The following is a 16,518-nucleotide window of genomic DNA, read 5'->3' as shown; positions in this document are numbered from 1 at the left end:
TCGACTCGTTTCCCATGGCGAGAAAGGAGCGCGGGGGGGAGGCGGCGAGGACGGCCACCACGGAGGCTTTACGTCAGAACGGCACGCACGGGCGGAAGGCGTCGTCGACAGGTGGCTCCTCCGACCTTTACGAGCGGTTTGACACAAATACGGAGAGTGAAAACAAGCGGAAATGCAACAAATAAAGGAGTGCACTCGCTCACGTCTCGGAGGCTGCTCGTGAACATCTCGAAATCCAGGTCGCTGTGCAGACTGCGGCGCTAATCTGTGCGCGTAAACGAGCTTAAGATGAGCTGCAGGCTGTCTGTCTACTTGCAGCGCTCCGCAACATGCGCCTTTCAGCCAGCCGACAAAAAGAGAAACTGCTGGCGTTCACCTGCAGCCGAGCGAGTGAGACCTCGAGTCTCAGGAGATGGCGCCCCGTAAACGTCTGCCCACTTTGACGTTTGGCTCTCAATTCTTGGAAGTCACTCACTATTGCCGTTGTCGGGCTCCACGACCATTGCAACCGCTGCAGGTAGATGGCGTTCTGCAAGCGAGAGGACAATGAAACGGCGGAGACTAGCCACTAGATGGCGCTAAGACGCCACTCCATCGCAACTCGGCAGAAACTCAAAGAAATCTACACGGAGGATGAACTTTATACAGGTGCTCAAGGCCGATCGATATGTTTTGAGAAGGTTCATTGGTATTTTTCTTGAATCGATTGGGTAACACAATTTCCATAGAAGAGGGAAAGACCCAATGACTAAAAAGTGTTTCACTTGTCTACCAGAAAACTCAAGTATGACTTGGAGTGTGTCACCTGTTGGAAATGAACCTGGCGGAGACATTTCCCTTTGACCACAACGTGTTCACACTTGGTCATTTTGTCAACGTGTCTGTCGAAAACGTCTTTGTCGGCTCGCAGGTTGCCCTGGCTCGGTCCGGTCCGGTCCGGTTCAGCTCGGCTCGGCTCGTCGTCCTCTTTGCTTCTTGACGATGCTTTAGCGTTCTCAAGTGAACGCGGAAGTAGCAGCGCTTGCTTGCCCGCCTGCCGCGCTCATTAGGGCAGGTGGTAGCCATACGGAAGCCGCGACAGGGACAAATTCATGTTGTTTGACTTGCACAATTCTAGTGAGAAGCATTTTCAGGCCCTTGGATGAGATCTGAAGAAAACCAAATCAACTTGTCTTATTCAAACAACCTCAACAGTTTAATCAGTAGTAGCACCATGTGATTGTGTGGCCACAGCGCCCCACAAGTTTGCTGACGGCTGAACGATCTAATTAGTGTCCCGGGTGGCTCTTAAATACTTTCTACTGTACACTATATAGATAGATGTATTTTTCTCGTCAACATCAAATGTATACTAAGTTTTTTTTGGTCATTTAAAAAATATTTTCTATTGGGCCCTTTTAGCAACATGCTAACATCAGCGTAAGCAGCATGCCAACATACCAAAAGCCTCAAACAAGAACACATGCGGAAACATTGCAGACACACAGCAATCGGCGAGGAGAGTCATCACAACATCAAAGCCACAATCAGCACAGGTCCCACCGCGCCACCCCGACCGACGGCATATTTCCCATCCTTCTGACCGACGACATATTTCCCTGGATCGTGTCGGATATTGTCGTAGGTTTGGGCGCAAAGGCAGTTTCTGACCCCGAGCGGTTTCCTCTACGGAGCCGAAACACGAAAACTATCAACTGGCACGGAGTTTGTTTTGATACGAGGGCGCGCAGCTAACGTAAATACTACAGCACAAATACGGCCTTACGACAGCAGCCCGTACGTCTGTCTTCAATGTAAACGTTTATCTTAAGAGACGTCGCCACTACGGCAGCTCCAGGTGACGCAAGTCGCCGTTTTGCGCACTTTCGGCTTGACGCAAACGCACTTGGGAGTTAAACATTTGGAGACATTACCAAGGGGCTGTATATTCCTACAAGTTCATCGATAATAATAATCATAATCATTCCGAGCCGGAAGGAGAACATTGGAGCAACGGCGCGGGCTTTGAATTGACGTACGCTAGGCGCCGGTCGGTCTGTCGGTCGGTCGGTCAACTGCACGCCCGCCCGCCCCTCCCCTCCACAAATCCTGAACACAGACAAGATCAAATTGTGAAAAATACAGCAAGACGTCGGAGGAGTTGCCAAGCTTGATCGGCTTTGACTTTTTTTTTTTTTTTTTTTTTTTCCTAATAAGGTGACTTGACGTTCTCAAGACAAATCAGACTGGCACCTGTGTGACTCCATCTAACCACAAGCTGACACAATGATAAACATCTCAGTAGCAACATTTGACAGAGGCAGCAAACGGGGGAGCGACCATTGACACTTAGCACCGCCCGACGTCGGAACTGGCCACCATCCGGTCCAAAGGAGCCAGCCGCGTGGAAAAAGACCAAAGACTGACTCCAGGATGACGACGGGACACGCGAGAGAGACCCTGTCAAATTTGCGGAGCTCACGTCGCCGGTCGGGTGTCGACCGAGTACGGGCTTCGTGCCGCCGGTCGCCCGCGTCCTCTAAGGGTAGCTGGCCACGGCCTGCTTCCGGGCCAGTCGGCGGAGTTCCTCTCGGATGGCCTTGATCAGGGAGGCCGAGCTATGGGCGGAGGGTGAGGCGTCCTCGGGCAAGTACTCGGGAGTCGGGGAGGCGAGGAGGAGAGGCGGCCCCGACGGCTCCCGAAGCAAAGAGCTGCGCAATTGGAAAAGCGGCGAAGACGACAACTCCGGAAAGGAGAGCGGCGCCTGGCGCCACCCCAAGAAATTGAAAGCCACTTACGGGCGGAAACTCGGCTTTGCTAGGCTAGCGACGACCACACTCACGCTGCTCTCCAGGTCCTGGTCCGAGCGCCTCTCGCTCCAGGAGGAGCCGGTGGGTCCCGAGGCGCTGCGCCCCACGCAGGTCCCGATCTGGCCGGACAAGCCCACCTGGGTCAAGTGCTGGAGGCCTGCAAAAGTGCCAAAACACGGAGATCAACTTTCCCGTGGAGGGGAGGGAGCGTAACAAGCAAAACACTTCAGCCAATGGCAGGCACCCCATTGAGGGCTTATATCCAAATACAAGTACAACTACAAGCAGCGACTCCAAACGCCTTTGGCTTGGACGTGCGTGCATGTGCGCATGTATGCACGCGTGCCGTACCTGCGCTGCCTCCAACGGGTCTGGGTCTGGAGGAGGGGGGCAGCTGTCCGTACTGCCCCCTGCTGGAGTACGAGGGCTCCTGCAGCTGCTCGCCCCCTGAGCTCTGCCTGCGCCGGACAAACAAGAAAGGAAAGCACCAGGGCCCGGCCGCCTGGCCGGCCGGCTGGCCAGGCGGCCAGCTTTAACTTTCGTCAGTCTCACCTCTGCGGATGACCTCGAGCCCCGAGGCCAGAGGTCGGAGAAACTCCCAGCTCGGCGTACATCTGTGGCGACAAGAAGTAGAACCAGCCCGGGGGGCGAGCTGCGGGGAGGGGTGCGGGGCGGTGGACTCACAGCGTGGAGGGGGCCGTGGGAGGGCCCCGCCGGGTAGGACCCCCACTGCCTCCCCAGTGGGAGGGCCGCCGGACACAGGCCTTGCGAGGACGGGGACACCAGAGCAAAGGCGTCGTCCAACAGGGAGTGCATCTGCTGCCGGGCCTCCTCGATTGAGGGTCGTGGCGGCATGTAAGGGGGCGGGCCCGCGCCGGCCCGGCAATCAAACACCTCGTCGGTGGGGGATGGGCTCCTCTCGGGGTCTGGGGGCAGGTCTGGGTCCGACTGACAAAGAGAACAGCCCACAGATAAGACACGCTCCCCGTGGCCTGGCCTGCCCTGGCCTGGCAACCCAGCCAGCCACTTTTCTCACCATGTAGGCCACATTGTTGAGTCCCGGGTACTTCCTGTAGGTGGCACCTTGATCCACCAGCAGGCAATCCTGGTCGGTATCCGGAAGACTTCCCGGTCCCGCCGGAGCCAGCTGCTGCCGCCCGCGGGGGGAGCGCCTTCCTCTGGATGGACAAAGCACAGCACAAGCTATCAGGACGGGCTCCGATGACGAGATGCAGCATGCCGGCCGGCCGGCCGGCCAGCCAGCCGGCCAGCCGCCCGGCCAGCCGGCCAGCCGCCCATTTGGCTCAAAGCCCCGCCCGCCCCAGTTTAGCTGCTCCCAAATGGGCAAAGGGGCTGGCCAGCAGCTCTGGCTGCTCTGCGTCTCACCTTCGCCGCTCGTCTGGGGATGGGGTGTCGGGCGGCGGGACGCAGTCCGCGTGGTCGTGGGCTGAACCGTAGAGACGCTGAGCCACTTCCGTCTGGACCGGTCCATCTCCGAAGGCGTCCATGATATCGTCCATGGACGGGAACTCGCACTGCCCCCGTCTTTTGGCGTGCTGCCGAAGTTTGTTCCTGCGCTGCTCCATCTCGGACTTGTGTCGTAACGCCACCTGCGGGAGAGCTGGGCCCAATTAGGACTGCCTTCCGGTCTCCTCTTTTCTCCTCCACCTCAAGTTCAGCGCTATTTGTGTTTTTTTTCCCCACAACTCAATGTCTCCGCCAGCCTTCTCGGCCGCTTTTCTCACCTCGGTGCTGACTTTCTGCGAAAGGGACGGGCTGGGCTGCGCCGGTGCGCCGGGCCGCGGCTGCATGGCCATCAGCTGCACTTTGCCGGCTGGACGCCGCGTGCCGTCCGACGAGCCGCCGCCACGAGAAAGACGGTCTACGTGGTCAAAGATGGAAGACGATGACATGAGCTCGTCTGTAGCCGGCGTGGCTGAGGGAGGGACGGAGGCGCAAGGTCACAAGAGAACCGAGCATCAAGCGCACCATAAACAAAGGAAAGTGCAAGCGCAAATATTCCGGTGCCCCCCCCCCCCCTTTGAAATGAGGGTGAAAGGATGAAGAAAAGATTGCAGGACAAAATGACGTGATTGGCCGCTTACCGCTTTTGGGCGGCTTCTTCTGCTGCTTGGCCTCCACGGGCGCGGCGGCGGCGGGTCCAGCGCTCTCCCCGGCCGAGTCTCCGCCGCCGGATCGCTCGCTGCCTAACGAGTCGCCGTCCGATTGGCTGGCCCTGCGGAGAGGCGTGGTGTTATGGCAGAACGCGGGGGCCGGCCCTGACCAAGCCAATGACGACGGAGTGAGGGGTTTGATCTCAACAGTGACCGACCTGGCGCGGCGACGCGCGGTTCTGCCGCTTTTGGCCGACGAGCCTTTGGGGCTGTCTGGGGCGGTGGTGGCAGGCTCCTTGGCCGGCGTGGCTTCCTGGATCACCATGATGTCGTCCTTGCTGTGCTGGCCCAGGTGAAGTTTGGCAAAGTCGAAGCCTTTCACACTGGAGGCCTGAAGCTGAGAGAGGACGCCGTCCGTGCGTGTCGCCAGGGAAGCGACCTTTTGGGCCTTCTTACCTTCTGTCTCTGCTGGATGGCGTTGATGGCATCTGGCTGAAACTCCAACTTGTCCGAGGCGCACAGCTTCCAGTAGAGCAAGACGATGATGAAGAGGGCCAGCGAGACGGGCACGATCACGCCGACGATGAGCCAAACACTGCCGCTTTGGGTCTCAGAGGGGGGCACGGCCGCGCTCTCCACCACTGGGAACGGCGAGTGAGAGAGCAGCAAGCCAGGTCGCGGCGCAAAAAGGGGGGGGGGGGGGGGGGGGGGGAGTGTCAGTCAGTGTCACCCTTTGCTCTGGGCCGTGCTCGTTTTGCAAACTCCATTGAGCGCCGACGGGGCGGACGGGCGTGACTCACGCTGGGCCAGCGGTCTCTGGACTTTGTGTCCCAGGACGATGGCAGCTCGCTGGAGGTGCAAGCCGTTCAGAGTGTCCGCCGTCTCCTCCGCCGGTATCCGGACGCCTCCCGGCCCCTCCGCAAAGTACAAGACCTCCAGGGGACGCTCCGGCCCGGACATCCTGGCCACCCGCACCACCTGAGACGAGCGAGCAATGGCGCCTTTCTGGGTGGGCCTCCGGCAACGGAGACGGCGGGCAGCGTACCTGCAGACTGCCGTTGGCCACGGCCGTGGCTCTCCTCCAGCGCCGCCCGCCGGACGCTCCCAGGCCTTCCTCCAGCAGCAAGGCCAAGCGGCGCTCCACACGAGCTTGAAAACTTGGCTGGGCGAAGATCTGATCGGGTACGGCGAGCAGCACTGAAAGCGTACGGAGGTTACCCGTGGGCCGCAGAGCGTCTCAAAGCGGCTGGCACGCACGTGTGCTCTCACCCGTGCGCACCCACGTGGACCTCAGGTGATGGGAGGTGTTGAGCTCGGGATAACGCAAAGCTGAAAGAGAGCGGCAATCAGCCCTCCGGCCAAAGGCCGACCGACGCGTGACGGGAGGGCACCCTACGTTCGGCGATCTGCAGAGCGGGAAAGCCCACGTAGAAGCTGAACTCCACCGGGCTGAGCTTCCTCAGGTGCTGGCTGACTTGGAATCCCGCCACGTATCCTCCCCCGTCCCGCACCGCAAACACGATGTCAACGGGAACCTTGAGCTCACCCGCCGGCCTCGCCGTGCCCAGCGTGACGTTCAGCAGCTGGACGGGAGACTGGGTGTGAAAAAGGCCCGCCGGCTGGGAGGGACTCAGACAGCAAGTCGGAGGCGGGGCTCACACCCGAGCGGGCAGTTCCTGGACGGACAGAGGCCTTGCACGCAACTGGGACTGCGGCGGCGCCACTCACCTGCACGGCCACTGCGCCAGACTCTAAAGAGCGTCGTCGGGTTTGGTCGTACGCCGTCACCAGGCCGCTCTCCACGCGCTCGCTGAAGTCGCAGACTCTGACGTCCACGTGGGCGGGGACAAACAGCAGCACCGTGTGGACCCGGTACCTGACGTCTGGGACGGCGTAGATCGTGGACACGGCAGGAAGCGGGCCCGACAGACGTTGCGCTCGGCGGAGGGCATTGACCACGGCGATGGCGGTGTAGATCAACGGTCCCGAGACCACGCGGAAGGCAAAACTGGACGGCGTTCTCAAGAACTGACCCGGGACAGACAACGGGCCGACATGAGCGCGGATGTCCCCGGGGGCTGTGCCGTGCCAAGGGCAGACAACCTTGGACTGACTCGTGCGGCAAATGTGTTCCGTTTGACTCGAGGCCTTTTCACACTGCACTTGGTTTCCTTGACCGGCGGGTCTATTGCGGGCACTCACAAATGGTGAGGCCGCTCCCCCTCCGTCACGTCGGCGCCACGCGGCAGCGCTCCGACTGTACATTTTTTAGGTCCGGACGGCACGCCGTCCTGCTCTGGCGAGACCGACGGGTGCGTGGTCGCTGAGCGCAGTGTGAAAAAGCCTTAATCAACAAGTGCTTCGGATAAGCAGCCAAACTAGAAAGCAAGCATGTGCCGCTAGCGTGTTTGGGTGGGACGGGACGGAACGGGACGGGCCGGGCCGTGTACCTGGAGCTCCACGGAGCGGTTAAACTCTCGCCTCAAAAGGTCCCGGACCTGAGTGAAACCAGCCGCCGAGCCTCTGGCGCCACCTGGACGCAGCGCAGCGCAGCACCCGTTAGTCGGCTCGCGCTCAGCCGGACCGGACCCGCTGCGGGCGTACCTATTCGGACCAGGTACGACTCGGGCTTGGTGACGTTGCACAAGTATCGTTTGACGGCGGGGGGGTGCGCCGCCCTGGGCGTGGTCGGCGGAGGCGCACGGGTCAGGCTGACGGCCGTCCTCTCGGTGGCGGCGGTCTCGCCCGGCCCGTCTTCGGCGGGACGAGCCGGCGAAAGTGCCGGGCCGGTGGCGTGGGAACTAGTAGGCGCCGGACTTGGCCCAAACTCTCCCAGAGCAACAGTCGGTGACTCACCGGCCCCAGGGCTGGGGGGCGGCGGTTCGGGCTCCCTCCGCGGGGTGGCAGCGGAACTGGGAGACGCCTCGGTCCGCACGGGGAGATCGCCGGCTCGCCCTCGCTTGTGGGTCGGCGTGGGCGGGACGGACAGCTCGGGAACGCCGTGCTTCTCCTGGCCCTCTCGCTCGGAGGGGGGACGAGCACCCTCCTTGGCCCGCTCCTTGGCCAAAAGGTTGGTGTAGTATTCCAAACTGTTCATGTCGGGCAGCAGAAGCTCGGTGGGCTGCAGCGGCGACAGATCCTCGGGGTCGTAGTCGTCGTCCCAGGCGGGGAAGACGTCCGGGAGGGCGCCGCCGCCACCGCCGGGTGAAAAGAGAAGGCGTGCATCCAGCGGCGGGGTGCGACGCCGAGGTAAAGCGCCGTCGTACGCAGGCGCCCAGTCGCCCCCTGTGTCGTCGTCGTAAGGGTGGCTGGAAAGAGGCGTGGCTGGGGCCAGATCCTCGCCATCGGGGAGCACGAAAGACAGCGTCTCCAGATAGTCTCCTGAAGTCCAGGCCTCCTCCAGGGAGTTACTCTGCTCCCAGGGCGGCAGGGGAGCCGGGGTGGGCCGCTTGCGGGGGACGAGCGGCGGAGTCAGGCTGGGGGCGAGCAGGTCCGGCGGTCGGAGAAGCAAGTGGATGCCTTGAGCGCCCGAGTTCTCCACCAGACCGCTGCGGTTACCACGCTGAGCCAGCCCCGGGCGAGGACGTGGCCGAGCAGAAGAGCCTTGGGTTCTGTTCCAGTCTGAGACGAGAACATTTCGTGTTAACCTTGGGCTTAGGGTGAAATGGCTCTGGGGCGGTGCTATTCATGCAAAAAGGAAGATTTCCCTGACCAGACCACACCATCGCCTCAGAAGCGGTCCAATGCTGACGTAAAGTTCCCCCCGCACATACGAGAGCCCTGAGGCGGCCCTGTGCGAGGTTTTGACCATTCCTACCTGCGACGGGCCAAGTAGACGTGGCCCTGGAAGCCAGCGTGGCGGCGAGCAGCAAGAGGACAACCAGGCTCCTCGCGGGGCTCGGGGCTCCCATCCTGCTCTCGAGAGTCCCCGGGACCAGTGGCCCCATCTTTGGACGTACCTGAAAAGTTGACAATTATTCTCCACATGCATGTCCAATGGTGAGCTCAACAGGGCTCCCACATTTATTCTTTCTCATGCACGGCCCGCTGTCTGAGTGGTTCTCAAGCTGGCCCACTTTGGCTTAGGCCACCGACTTGACCTCTAAGCTCGTCTGGAGCCATATTTTATTTTTTATTCGGTGCCATACGCTACAGAAAGGCAAGCTCAAGACCCAAGTGGACAAGGTGAGCGGGAGGACCGACTTGTTCACCTTCTGAAGAACCGCTCATGTTGAATGGATGAGTAGGGCTATCTTTTTTTTTTTTTCTTCCCCTCACTTAAAGCCTTTTTTGATGTTGGCTATGCAAACAGTACACCGACTCCAGTTCGGTCCAATTTAGTCAATCAATCGATCAATGAGTCCACGTGACGGCTCACTGACCTGCACGTACCGGTACCGGGGGCGGCCTGTCTCACGACGAATCTTTGCACCTAGCGGCCCGCATTTCTTCTATCCTGCTGGCGACGCCGATTGGTTTCACCGCCGACCTTGGCTGCTGAAAGATAACGAGGCCAGAAACGAGCCGAAGCGAGCCTGCTTTGGATCTACCTTCCATCCGACACGACACGACACGACACGGCACGGCGTGCTCGCGACACGCCTCTCCGGCGGGAGGAGGACGAAGGAACGAGGACGGGAGGGAGGGAACTGGGGGGGGGGGGGGCGCTTGATAACGCGAGGGGGATGAAAAAGGGCGCCGGTTCCGACTCGCATGTACATACACTCTCCAGTTGTGCAAACCACCGTAACACGTCCGACTCGAGGTGCGTTCACTGAGCCGTTACGCTTGTTGGACAATCCAGTGTCCTTCGTCTCGGACGCCCCCACGCGGCGCGTCAGCCTCATTACAGCAGAGCAAGATATGATGACGTCAGTGCCACGCTTCGCTATTAAAGTCCACTTTTCCATGGTAACGCGTTCAGCTGCTTGCCAGAAGCAGGTGCGCGGAATCTCTTAAAAGTGGCACACCGCGTGGGCGCGCGCGTCGGAGCTTCGCAATGCCGTCGCCTCTGCTCTGGGTCCTGCTGGCCGGACTGAGCGTCGTTTGTGGTGAGAAACGCTTTGCTGTGGGGCTGGCTGCACTGCGGCTTCTCTGCGGCTGCACTGCCTGCACTTCCTTCCTGTGTTTGACGGTAGACGCGGGAAACGCAACGTCACAACAAAGCCGAGGCGAGCAGCACTCGGGGAATTTCGCGGGACGCTACGGTACGTTGCAAAGCCTTTTGCCGCGGTACACAGTCACAAGTCGTTGCCAACTTTTTTTCTTTCGTGTTGCTGGACACTGTTTGGCGTGGGCGAGCTTTAGTGAAATCGTGAACATCGGCAAGTGGAATGATGAGCAAACGTGCTCTCATGCTCTATTTCCGAGCTCAGCAAATGCTATTTTTTCTGAACAAAATCTGCGGGGGGGGGGGCGGACGGACAGACAGACAGACAGACAGACAGACAGACTTTCAATTGCATTTGCGAGTAAATGGGCTCAGCTCACCTGGTCGTACTTACTTTCTGACTTTGCGCTGTGCGTGCGCGTACACTCAGAGCTGGCAGGGGTGCGCCCGTTCGTGGCGCAACGGCAACCGGCGGACGCAGAGACGCGCATCATCGGCGGCCAGGAGACATGGGCGCATTCGTGGCCGTGGCAGGTGTCGCTGCGCTTCGCCACCATGCCGGCGTGCGGCGGCGCCGTCCTGGCGCCGCTCTGGGTGGTTTCGGCGGCGCACTGCTTCAGAAGGTGCCGGCCCTCGCTGCTGCTGCCGCCGCCCCAGCGACACCTTTGACCTTTGCGTCTGACCAGGTACAACAAAGCCTCTTTCTGGACCGTCCTGGCGGGAAAACACAACCTGGACGACCCTGACGAGCAAGGGCAGCAGGTGACGTTGGCTGGCGTTTAGCACGGCGGTTAACAGTTAGCTAGTTACCGAGCGAGGCGCGTCCGAAGGGAGCCTTGTTGAAGTTTGCGGCTGCGCTCAGGCGGTGGGTGTGTCGGCCATCGTCAGCCATCACCGCTTTCACTCCGGCACCAAGGAATTTGACGTGGCTCTGCTGAGGCTGGAGCGCCCGCTCTCCTTCGGGCGCTTTGTGCGACCCATCCACCTCTGGATGGCGCCGCTGCCCACGCTGCACAAGTGCACCGTCACCGGCTGGGGCTCCACACGGGAGAGTGAGTGCATCTCTGTCAAATGTTCTTTCTGTTGGCGGGTGAGACTCTAGCGGCTTTTGCTTTTTTCCTCCCCTCACCCGGTAGATGGGCCGCGCGTGAACAGACTCCAGGAGGTCAACGTGACGGTGATGACCTCTGACCTCTGCCAGAGTTACTACAAGAGCAGGATACGGACACGCATGTTCTGCGCAGGACTGGAAGAGGGCGGAGTCGATGCGTGCCAGGTAATGCGTGCCTGCGTGCCTGCGTGCGTGCCTGTTCAGGTGTTGACACGGGCACACGTTTGTCAGGGCGACTCCGGCGGTCCCCTATCCTGTTACGACGGCAGCCGCTACCGACTGGCCGGCGTAGTGAGCTGGGGCGTGGGCTGCGGTCGGGCCAGAAAGCCCGGCGTGTACACGGCCGTGCGAGAACACACCCGCTGGATCGCAGACGTCATCGGTATGACTTTGGCCGGGCTCTCCGCCGTCATCGACTCGCGTTCCGACGGTCCCGGTGCCTTTCAGACAACCAGGACGTGGCCTACGGCGTCAAGCCGGCCGAAGGTACGCCTCCGTTTGCGCCGGCCGACACCTGCCTCGGCCGCTGAGCTGAAGCCCACGTGCTGTGACGACAGAGGAACAGTGCGGCAAGCAGCAGAAGGCCGCCTGCCCGGGGCTTCCGAGCCCGGCCGGCCTTTGGCTGGCTGAGGATGGCAGGTCGCGGGCGAAGAACGTCACAGAGGCGTGCCCGGGGGCGTGGCCCTGGCAGGTCAGCCTGCAGGCGAGCGGCATCCACTACTGCAGCGCGGTTCTGATCAGCCGCCGCTGGCTGCTGGCCGCGCGGCACTGCAGAGTCAGGTGAGGCCGCCGGCGCCGAGACGGCTCGCAATTCAAACCGCCGCTTGGCTCGTGTTTCAGCACGGGAGAGGATGTGGCCGTCTTGGGAGGTCACCATCTGGGCTTGTCTCTGTCCCAAACCGTCCCTGTGGACAAGGTCTTTGACCTGCCTCAGGAGGACGGCTTCCCTCCGAGACACGACCTCTCGCTGCTCCGCCTAGCCGTTCCCGCCAGACTGGGTAGGTCCCCCTTTGGTCACGTCACGCCTCAGGTTCTGACGGGTCCGGTCAGCAGGAGTTGGCGTGATGCCGCTTTGCGTGCCAGAAGAGGACGAGGAGCTGGACGACAGCTGGACATGCGTGAGCGCCGGCTGGGGGGCCACGTCAGCCACAGGTAAGGTCCGCCTGCCCGCCCGACGCTCGCTCGCTCAATACTGTGAAGCTCAAAGCTCCCGCGGCCAGCCGCCCTCGACCCAGAGCGTCTGCACCACGCCCGCGTCGCCCTGGTGGAGCGCGCCCAGTGCCGGGCCCAGTGGGGCCAGGACCTGGTGGACGACACGTACGTGTGCGCCCACGCTGTGGCCGGCGCCGCCTGCACGGTGAGGCCTCCCCTGCCGTCGGGCGGGCGCCGCCGGGTGCTGATTTGCTGCTCTTGCGCAGGGTGACTCGGGAGCGCCGCTCTTCTGTCAGAAGCACGGCACCTACTTCCTGTTCGGACTGCTCACGTGGGGCAGTCGCCAATGTGACCCCGGCAAGCCGGCCGTCTTTTCCAAAGTGGCCGATTACCACTCGTGGATCGACGAGGCGACCGGCAAGTGACGGAACCGCTGAGCCATCCCAAGCATTAAAGAACTTTTCACCATCAAAAATGGCCTTTTTTTGGGGGGTGGGGGCGTGGAAAAGGCATTTGTGTTTAAAGACGGCGACTACCGCTTTTAGCTGGCCAATGTGCAAATCAATCAGTCTGACCTGGTCATCCTCGAGGCCTTCGGTAGCCGACAGCGTCCGTTATTCCGCGCCCTCGCAGCCGTCAGGATGTCATTACCGCGGTCCGGAGGCTGAGCGGCATGCACCGTGTCGTCCGCATGCACGCCGCCGTCCGCACTCTTGTCACATCCTCTCCAGCGCTGGTCTTTTGAGCCTGAAACCACACGCAGGCGGGCGGGCAGGTGCGCAGCTCTGAGGTTAGTTTTCCCCTCATCCATTCTCTGCCCTTTCCTCCTGCAGCCAGCATTCTGCCCGCCGTTTCCCATTGATGACAAGGCATTTGCATTATTTTTTTTGAAATTAGGCCTGTGGTTACCATTTTAATGACTGAATAAAGGGGCAAATATTTCTCCAATCCCGTCAGATTCAAAACACAATCTCCATCCCTTCATTGACAATGAGACATGATTTGAAACGGACCAGAAAGTATGCACAAACGTATCGAAGGCGATCCACTTCCTGGTTTGGTCCATGGGGAAGTCCACAAAAAGGGTCGATGTGTGATTTTCACAACCAAATTGCTCGTTTGCAAACATTATCCTTCGGAGAGAGAAAAAATTATGAACCTGTTATTATGAACCGGTGCTGAAGTCGGAAAACTCTGACAATTTGATCTAAAGAAACAAATGGCCGAATCCTAATCTAAAGCGCACGGATGAGCTGTAACTGAGCTCAGACTCATCGTTGCCGGCCGGGAGAGACGTAAGGAACCGTTTGAGTTTGTACAGTTGCAGATTCGGGGATCGGAACGAGTCCGAGTCTTTTCACTTGCAGGCGTGCGTGTCGCTCATGCTCTCGCATCGGCGACATCGCACGTAGCAGCACCACACAAACTTGCAGGCGCATCGGTGGACGCGGCGCTCCACGTGCGTGTTGTAGCCGCGCCCGCAGCACAGCAGCTTGCAGCCGTCCGGCCCCCCGGAGGTGCGGTTGCAGCGCCGCCCCCTGGTGCCCAACACGCCGCCGCGACGGTCCTCTATGCAGTAGTTGGGCGACTTGTTGACGAACACCAACTGGTGCTTGTCCGGCGGGGGGCGCCCCGGCGCACCGGCTCCGAGCTCCTTCCTCTTGAGGCGCACGCTGCCTTCGTAGCGCTCCTTCAAGTAGGCGCCCACGTGGCCGAACGGCGCCATCGTCCTCCAGCACGTCTTGACGGCGCACGAGCCCGAAACGCCGTGGCAGCGGCAGTCCGTTGACATGGTCGCCACCACCGCCTGGAGGGAGGAGGCGCCGCCGCGGCAGGAGGGACTATTATGTGGAAACATCCCGATGGGTCAAAGGCAGCCAAGCAGAAAAAGAGAAGCTCGCGTGCGTGCGTGCGTGCGTGCGTGCGTGCGTGCGCGCGTGCGCGCGCGCGTGCCGGACCTGCCTGCCGGCTTCGCTGTTGTGCTGGTTCATCCGGAGGAGGGAGTGCACGCGCGTCCTGGCCGAGGCGTTGACGGCGACGTGCGCCGCCAGGAAGCGCCGGCTGAACCCGGTCCCGTACTGGACGTGGTCCGAGCAGCCGCCCCAGTGCCAGGCCTCCCCGGCCTCCGCCGCCCCCTGGAGGCGGGCGTCGCAGCCGCACGCGCTGTTGTTGCCGTGGCTACAGAAGCGCGTGACGGCGTGCACCAGGCCGGCCGCCATCACCGCATACACAAACGCCGTTTCTTTGGTTCCTGCAGGGAGAAACGGACATGCAGACAGAGGGGCCTGATTGATCAGCGATCACTTAGGGGAAACATCCATTTCGGGTCGGTCGATGCTCACCGCTGGTCAGCTGCTGCCCGAAGACGGCCGGGTCACGGCCGGCGGAGCAGTTCCACCTCTCGTGTCGGAACTGGTTCTGACACTCGCCGACAGCCAGCCGGGCCGCGTCCACGATGCTGGGCGCCAGAAAGCTCCGCTTGCGGCACAGGTCGCGCTGGAGGCCGCTCAGAGGGAGCGAGTGGCAGCCCCCGTCCCGGGACCACCGCTCGCTTGAGCCGTCTGCGCCCAGCAGCCTTCGCGCGCAACACACAAAAGGCGATCAGAGCCAAGGCGCACGCGTGCATGGGGCGCGTACGCGTCTAGCTTCAAGCCAAAGCGCGTGAGCGAGCGAGCGAGCGAGCACGCACGCACGCACACACGCAGCAATGCCAAGCTCCGCTTTCGAATGTGAAAGCACTGACCGACCGGCCTCCCTCCTGGGATACGCTGACGCCCAAAGTGTTAAATTGGCCCTGCGCGTGCTTTATTTGGATCTCTTTCCCAAGGGTCGCAGCCGAACACAACGAACCGCCTTTCGACACATGCAAGAGCAACGGAGGAGACCAAAAGGCAGTGAATGAGTTTCCCTGCTCACACCCATGCACAATCACGGTGAAGGGGTTGACCAAAACAAAACGATTCATCTCGCAGATAAACGCTCTCAAGTCGGAATTGTGATGCATATCAATTATTCCGCCTTCAATATTATGTCTGGCCTAATTCGATTGCATTTGTTGAACTTTTTCCTCAGTGGTGCTCGAACTAGCTGTTTTTCTTTCAGCTTGTTGGCAGCACGAGTTGATTTGCGACTTGAATGCAATTTGAGCAAAGGCTCAATCGAGCAAATCTAAACTATGCATGTTTCGCTGTTAAAAGCTGCAGCGAGTTGAATTAAGCGGCTATTTGTAGGAAAGAAGAGCTCAGAACTTCAAATCCATTTGCGTCCCCAAAGCTGAATTGACTTGGATTGGTTTTCAAAGGCAGCGCTGCTAATGAGTGGCACGTGCGTTTAGTCACCCACCCGAACCGCCCTCCGACCCTACGTCGACGATCTATCTGCCCATTTGCCAAGCGATCAAAAGTGGAGGAAATGCGCGTGATCTACTCACATCCAGCTGGCCTGGCAGCACAACGGGCATACGCACAGTAGCACCGTGAGCGTGCACACGCGTACCACCCGCACCCGCTTCGGCTCCGTCTCCATGGCCGCGATCCGTCCTCATGCGCATCCGCATACGGCGCGCGCCGCCGAGGTGATCCTGGGAGGTGATTGCTCGAGAGCCGCCGCGCCACCTACTTCGGCGGAGTCGTCCAGTGACGTCACAGCCCAACGCTAATTGGATGGATAATCAGCGACCACGTGACGGGGGGGGGGGGGGGGGGGTTAAACGCGCTCTTTGACATGTCATATTGGACCGGCCAAAAGTCATAAAAATTTTAAAAAAATGATAAAAAAGAGAGAATAGTCCAATAAGATGTCAGAATAGACATTTTCAATCTGATCTTACACGTTTAACACATGCCTAATGCAGAGCACTTTTGCACAAGTCCAAAAAGCTACATGTGTGACACACACACACGCACACACATAATGCGTGTGGAATGGATGGAAAAAGTGATTGTCTGAAGAGAACAAACTTCAACGTGCCAGGTCACAAAGAAGACTAGGCAAACGCCGCCCGCTGCTCCTTCAAGTCTGGCAAAGTGCCCACGGGACGCTCCGGAAAGGCTCGTCGCGGCTCGTGCGTGCGGCGAGGGCCAAAGGTCAAATCGAGGCAGTGGGCCGGCCTGGGAGCCGCCGCCTTGTCTGGAAGGACTTGAGAGGCGGCGGCCGCCTCGCACACACGCGCGCGCGCGCAGCCCGACCAAGGCGGCGGGGGCTCGCCGTCTTTCTTGTCGGCCTTCGGCGTGGCGGCGACAC

General features: G+C 60.5%; 4 protein-coding genes across 4 annotated transcripts; 2 read left to right on the top strand and 2 right to left on the bottom strand.

The window, feature by feature from the left end:
- Positions 1 to 29: 29 nt before the first annotated feature.
- On the bottom strand, positions 30 to 10,710 carry LOC147040561 (UPF0606 protein KIAA1549-like). Its single transcript, XM_085902184.1, has 23 exons — positions 10,394 to 10,710; positions 8,721 to 8,862; positions 7,508 to 8,524; positions 7,354 to 7,436; positions 6,632 to 6,931; positions 6,300 to 6,486; positions 6,173 to 6,232; positions 5,949 to 6,100; positions 5,704 to 5,881; positions 5,360 to 5,544; positions 5,122 to 5,300; positions 4,895 to 5,025; positions 4,535 to 4,725; positions 4,176 to 4,399; positions 3,826 to 3,967; positions 3,474 to 3,737; positions 3,342 to 3,403; positions 3,141 to 3,247; positions 2,822 to 2,946; positions 806 to 2,743; positions 377 to 529; positions 204 to 265; positions 30 to 125 (listed from the first exon to the last, which is right to left on the bottom strand). Exons 1-20 carry the CDS (start codon positions 10,568 to 10,570, stop codon positions 2,519 to 2,521), a joined length of 4,131 nt encoding a protein of 1,376 aa, XP_085758310.1. The 5' UTR covers positions 10,571 to 10,710; the 3' UTR covers positions 30 to 125; positions 204 to 265; positions 377 to 529; positions 806 to 2,518.
- LOC147040560 (acrosin-like) lies at positions 10,569 to 11,654 on the top strand. The gene is made up of 6 exons (XM_085902883.1): positions 10,569 to 10,636; positions 10,700 to 10,775; positions 10,876 to 11,065; positions 11,150 to 11,289; positions 11,356 to 11,506; positions 11,572 to 11,654. The coding sequence occupies exons 1-6, from the start codon at positions 10,569 to 10,571 to the stop codon at positions 11,652 to 11,654; spliced, it is 708 nt and encodes a 235-aa protein (XP_085759009.1).
- On the top strand, positions 11,400 to 12,740 carry LOC147040559 (chymotrypsin A-like). The gene is made up of 7 exons (XM_085902201.1): positions 11,400 to 11,506; positions 11,572 to 11,610; positions 11,682 to 11,815; positions 11,965 to 12,122; positions 12,175 to 12,276; positions 12,345 to 12,481; positions 12,543 to 12,740. Exons 3-7 carry the CDS (start codon positions 11,757 to 11,759, stop codon positions 12,699 to 12,701), a joined length of 615 nt encoding a protein of 204 aa, XP_085758327.1. The 5' UTR covers positions 11,400 to 11,506; positions 11,572 to 11,610; positions 11,682 to 11,756; the 3' UTR covers positions 12,702 to 12,740.
- Positions 12,741 to 13,154: 414 nt separating this feature from the next.
- Positions 13,155 to 15,994, bottom strand: wnt16 (wingless-type MMTV integration site family, member 16). Its single transcript, XM_085902410.1, has 4 exons — positions 15,707 to 15,994; positions 14,619 to 14,851; positions 14,235 to 14,527; positions 13,155 to 14,083 (listed from the first exon to the last, which is right to left on the bottom strand). The coding sequence occupies exons 1-4, from the start codon at positions 15,799 to 15,801 to the stop codon at positions 13,634 to 13,636; spliced, it is 1,071 nt and encodes a 356-aa protein (XP_085758536.1). The 5' UTR covers positions 15,802 to 15,994; the 3' UTR covers positions 13,155 to 13,633.
- Between the last annotated feature and the right edge of the window lie 524 nt (positions 15,995 to 16,518).

This window comes from Syngnathus leptorhynchus, chromosome 21 (assembly GCF_054491065.1).
Source record: "Syngnathus leptorhynchus isolate UIUO chromosome 21, UIUO_Slep, whole genome shotgun sequence".
Lineage (NCBI taxonomy): Eukaryota > Metazoa > Chordata > Actinopteri > Syngnathiformes > Syngnathidae > Syngnathus > Syngnathus leptorhynchus.
This window is presented reverse-complemented; position numbering and strand designations above follow the sequence as displayed.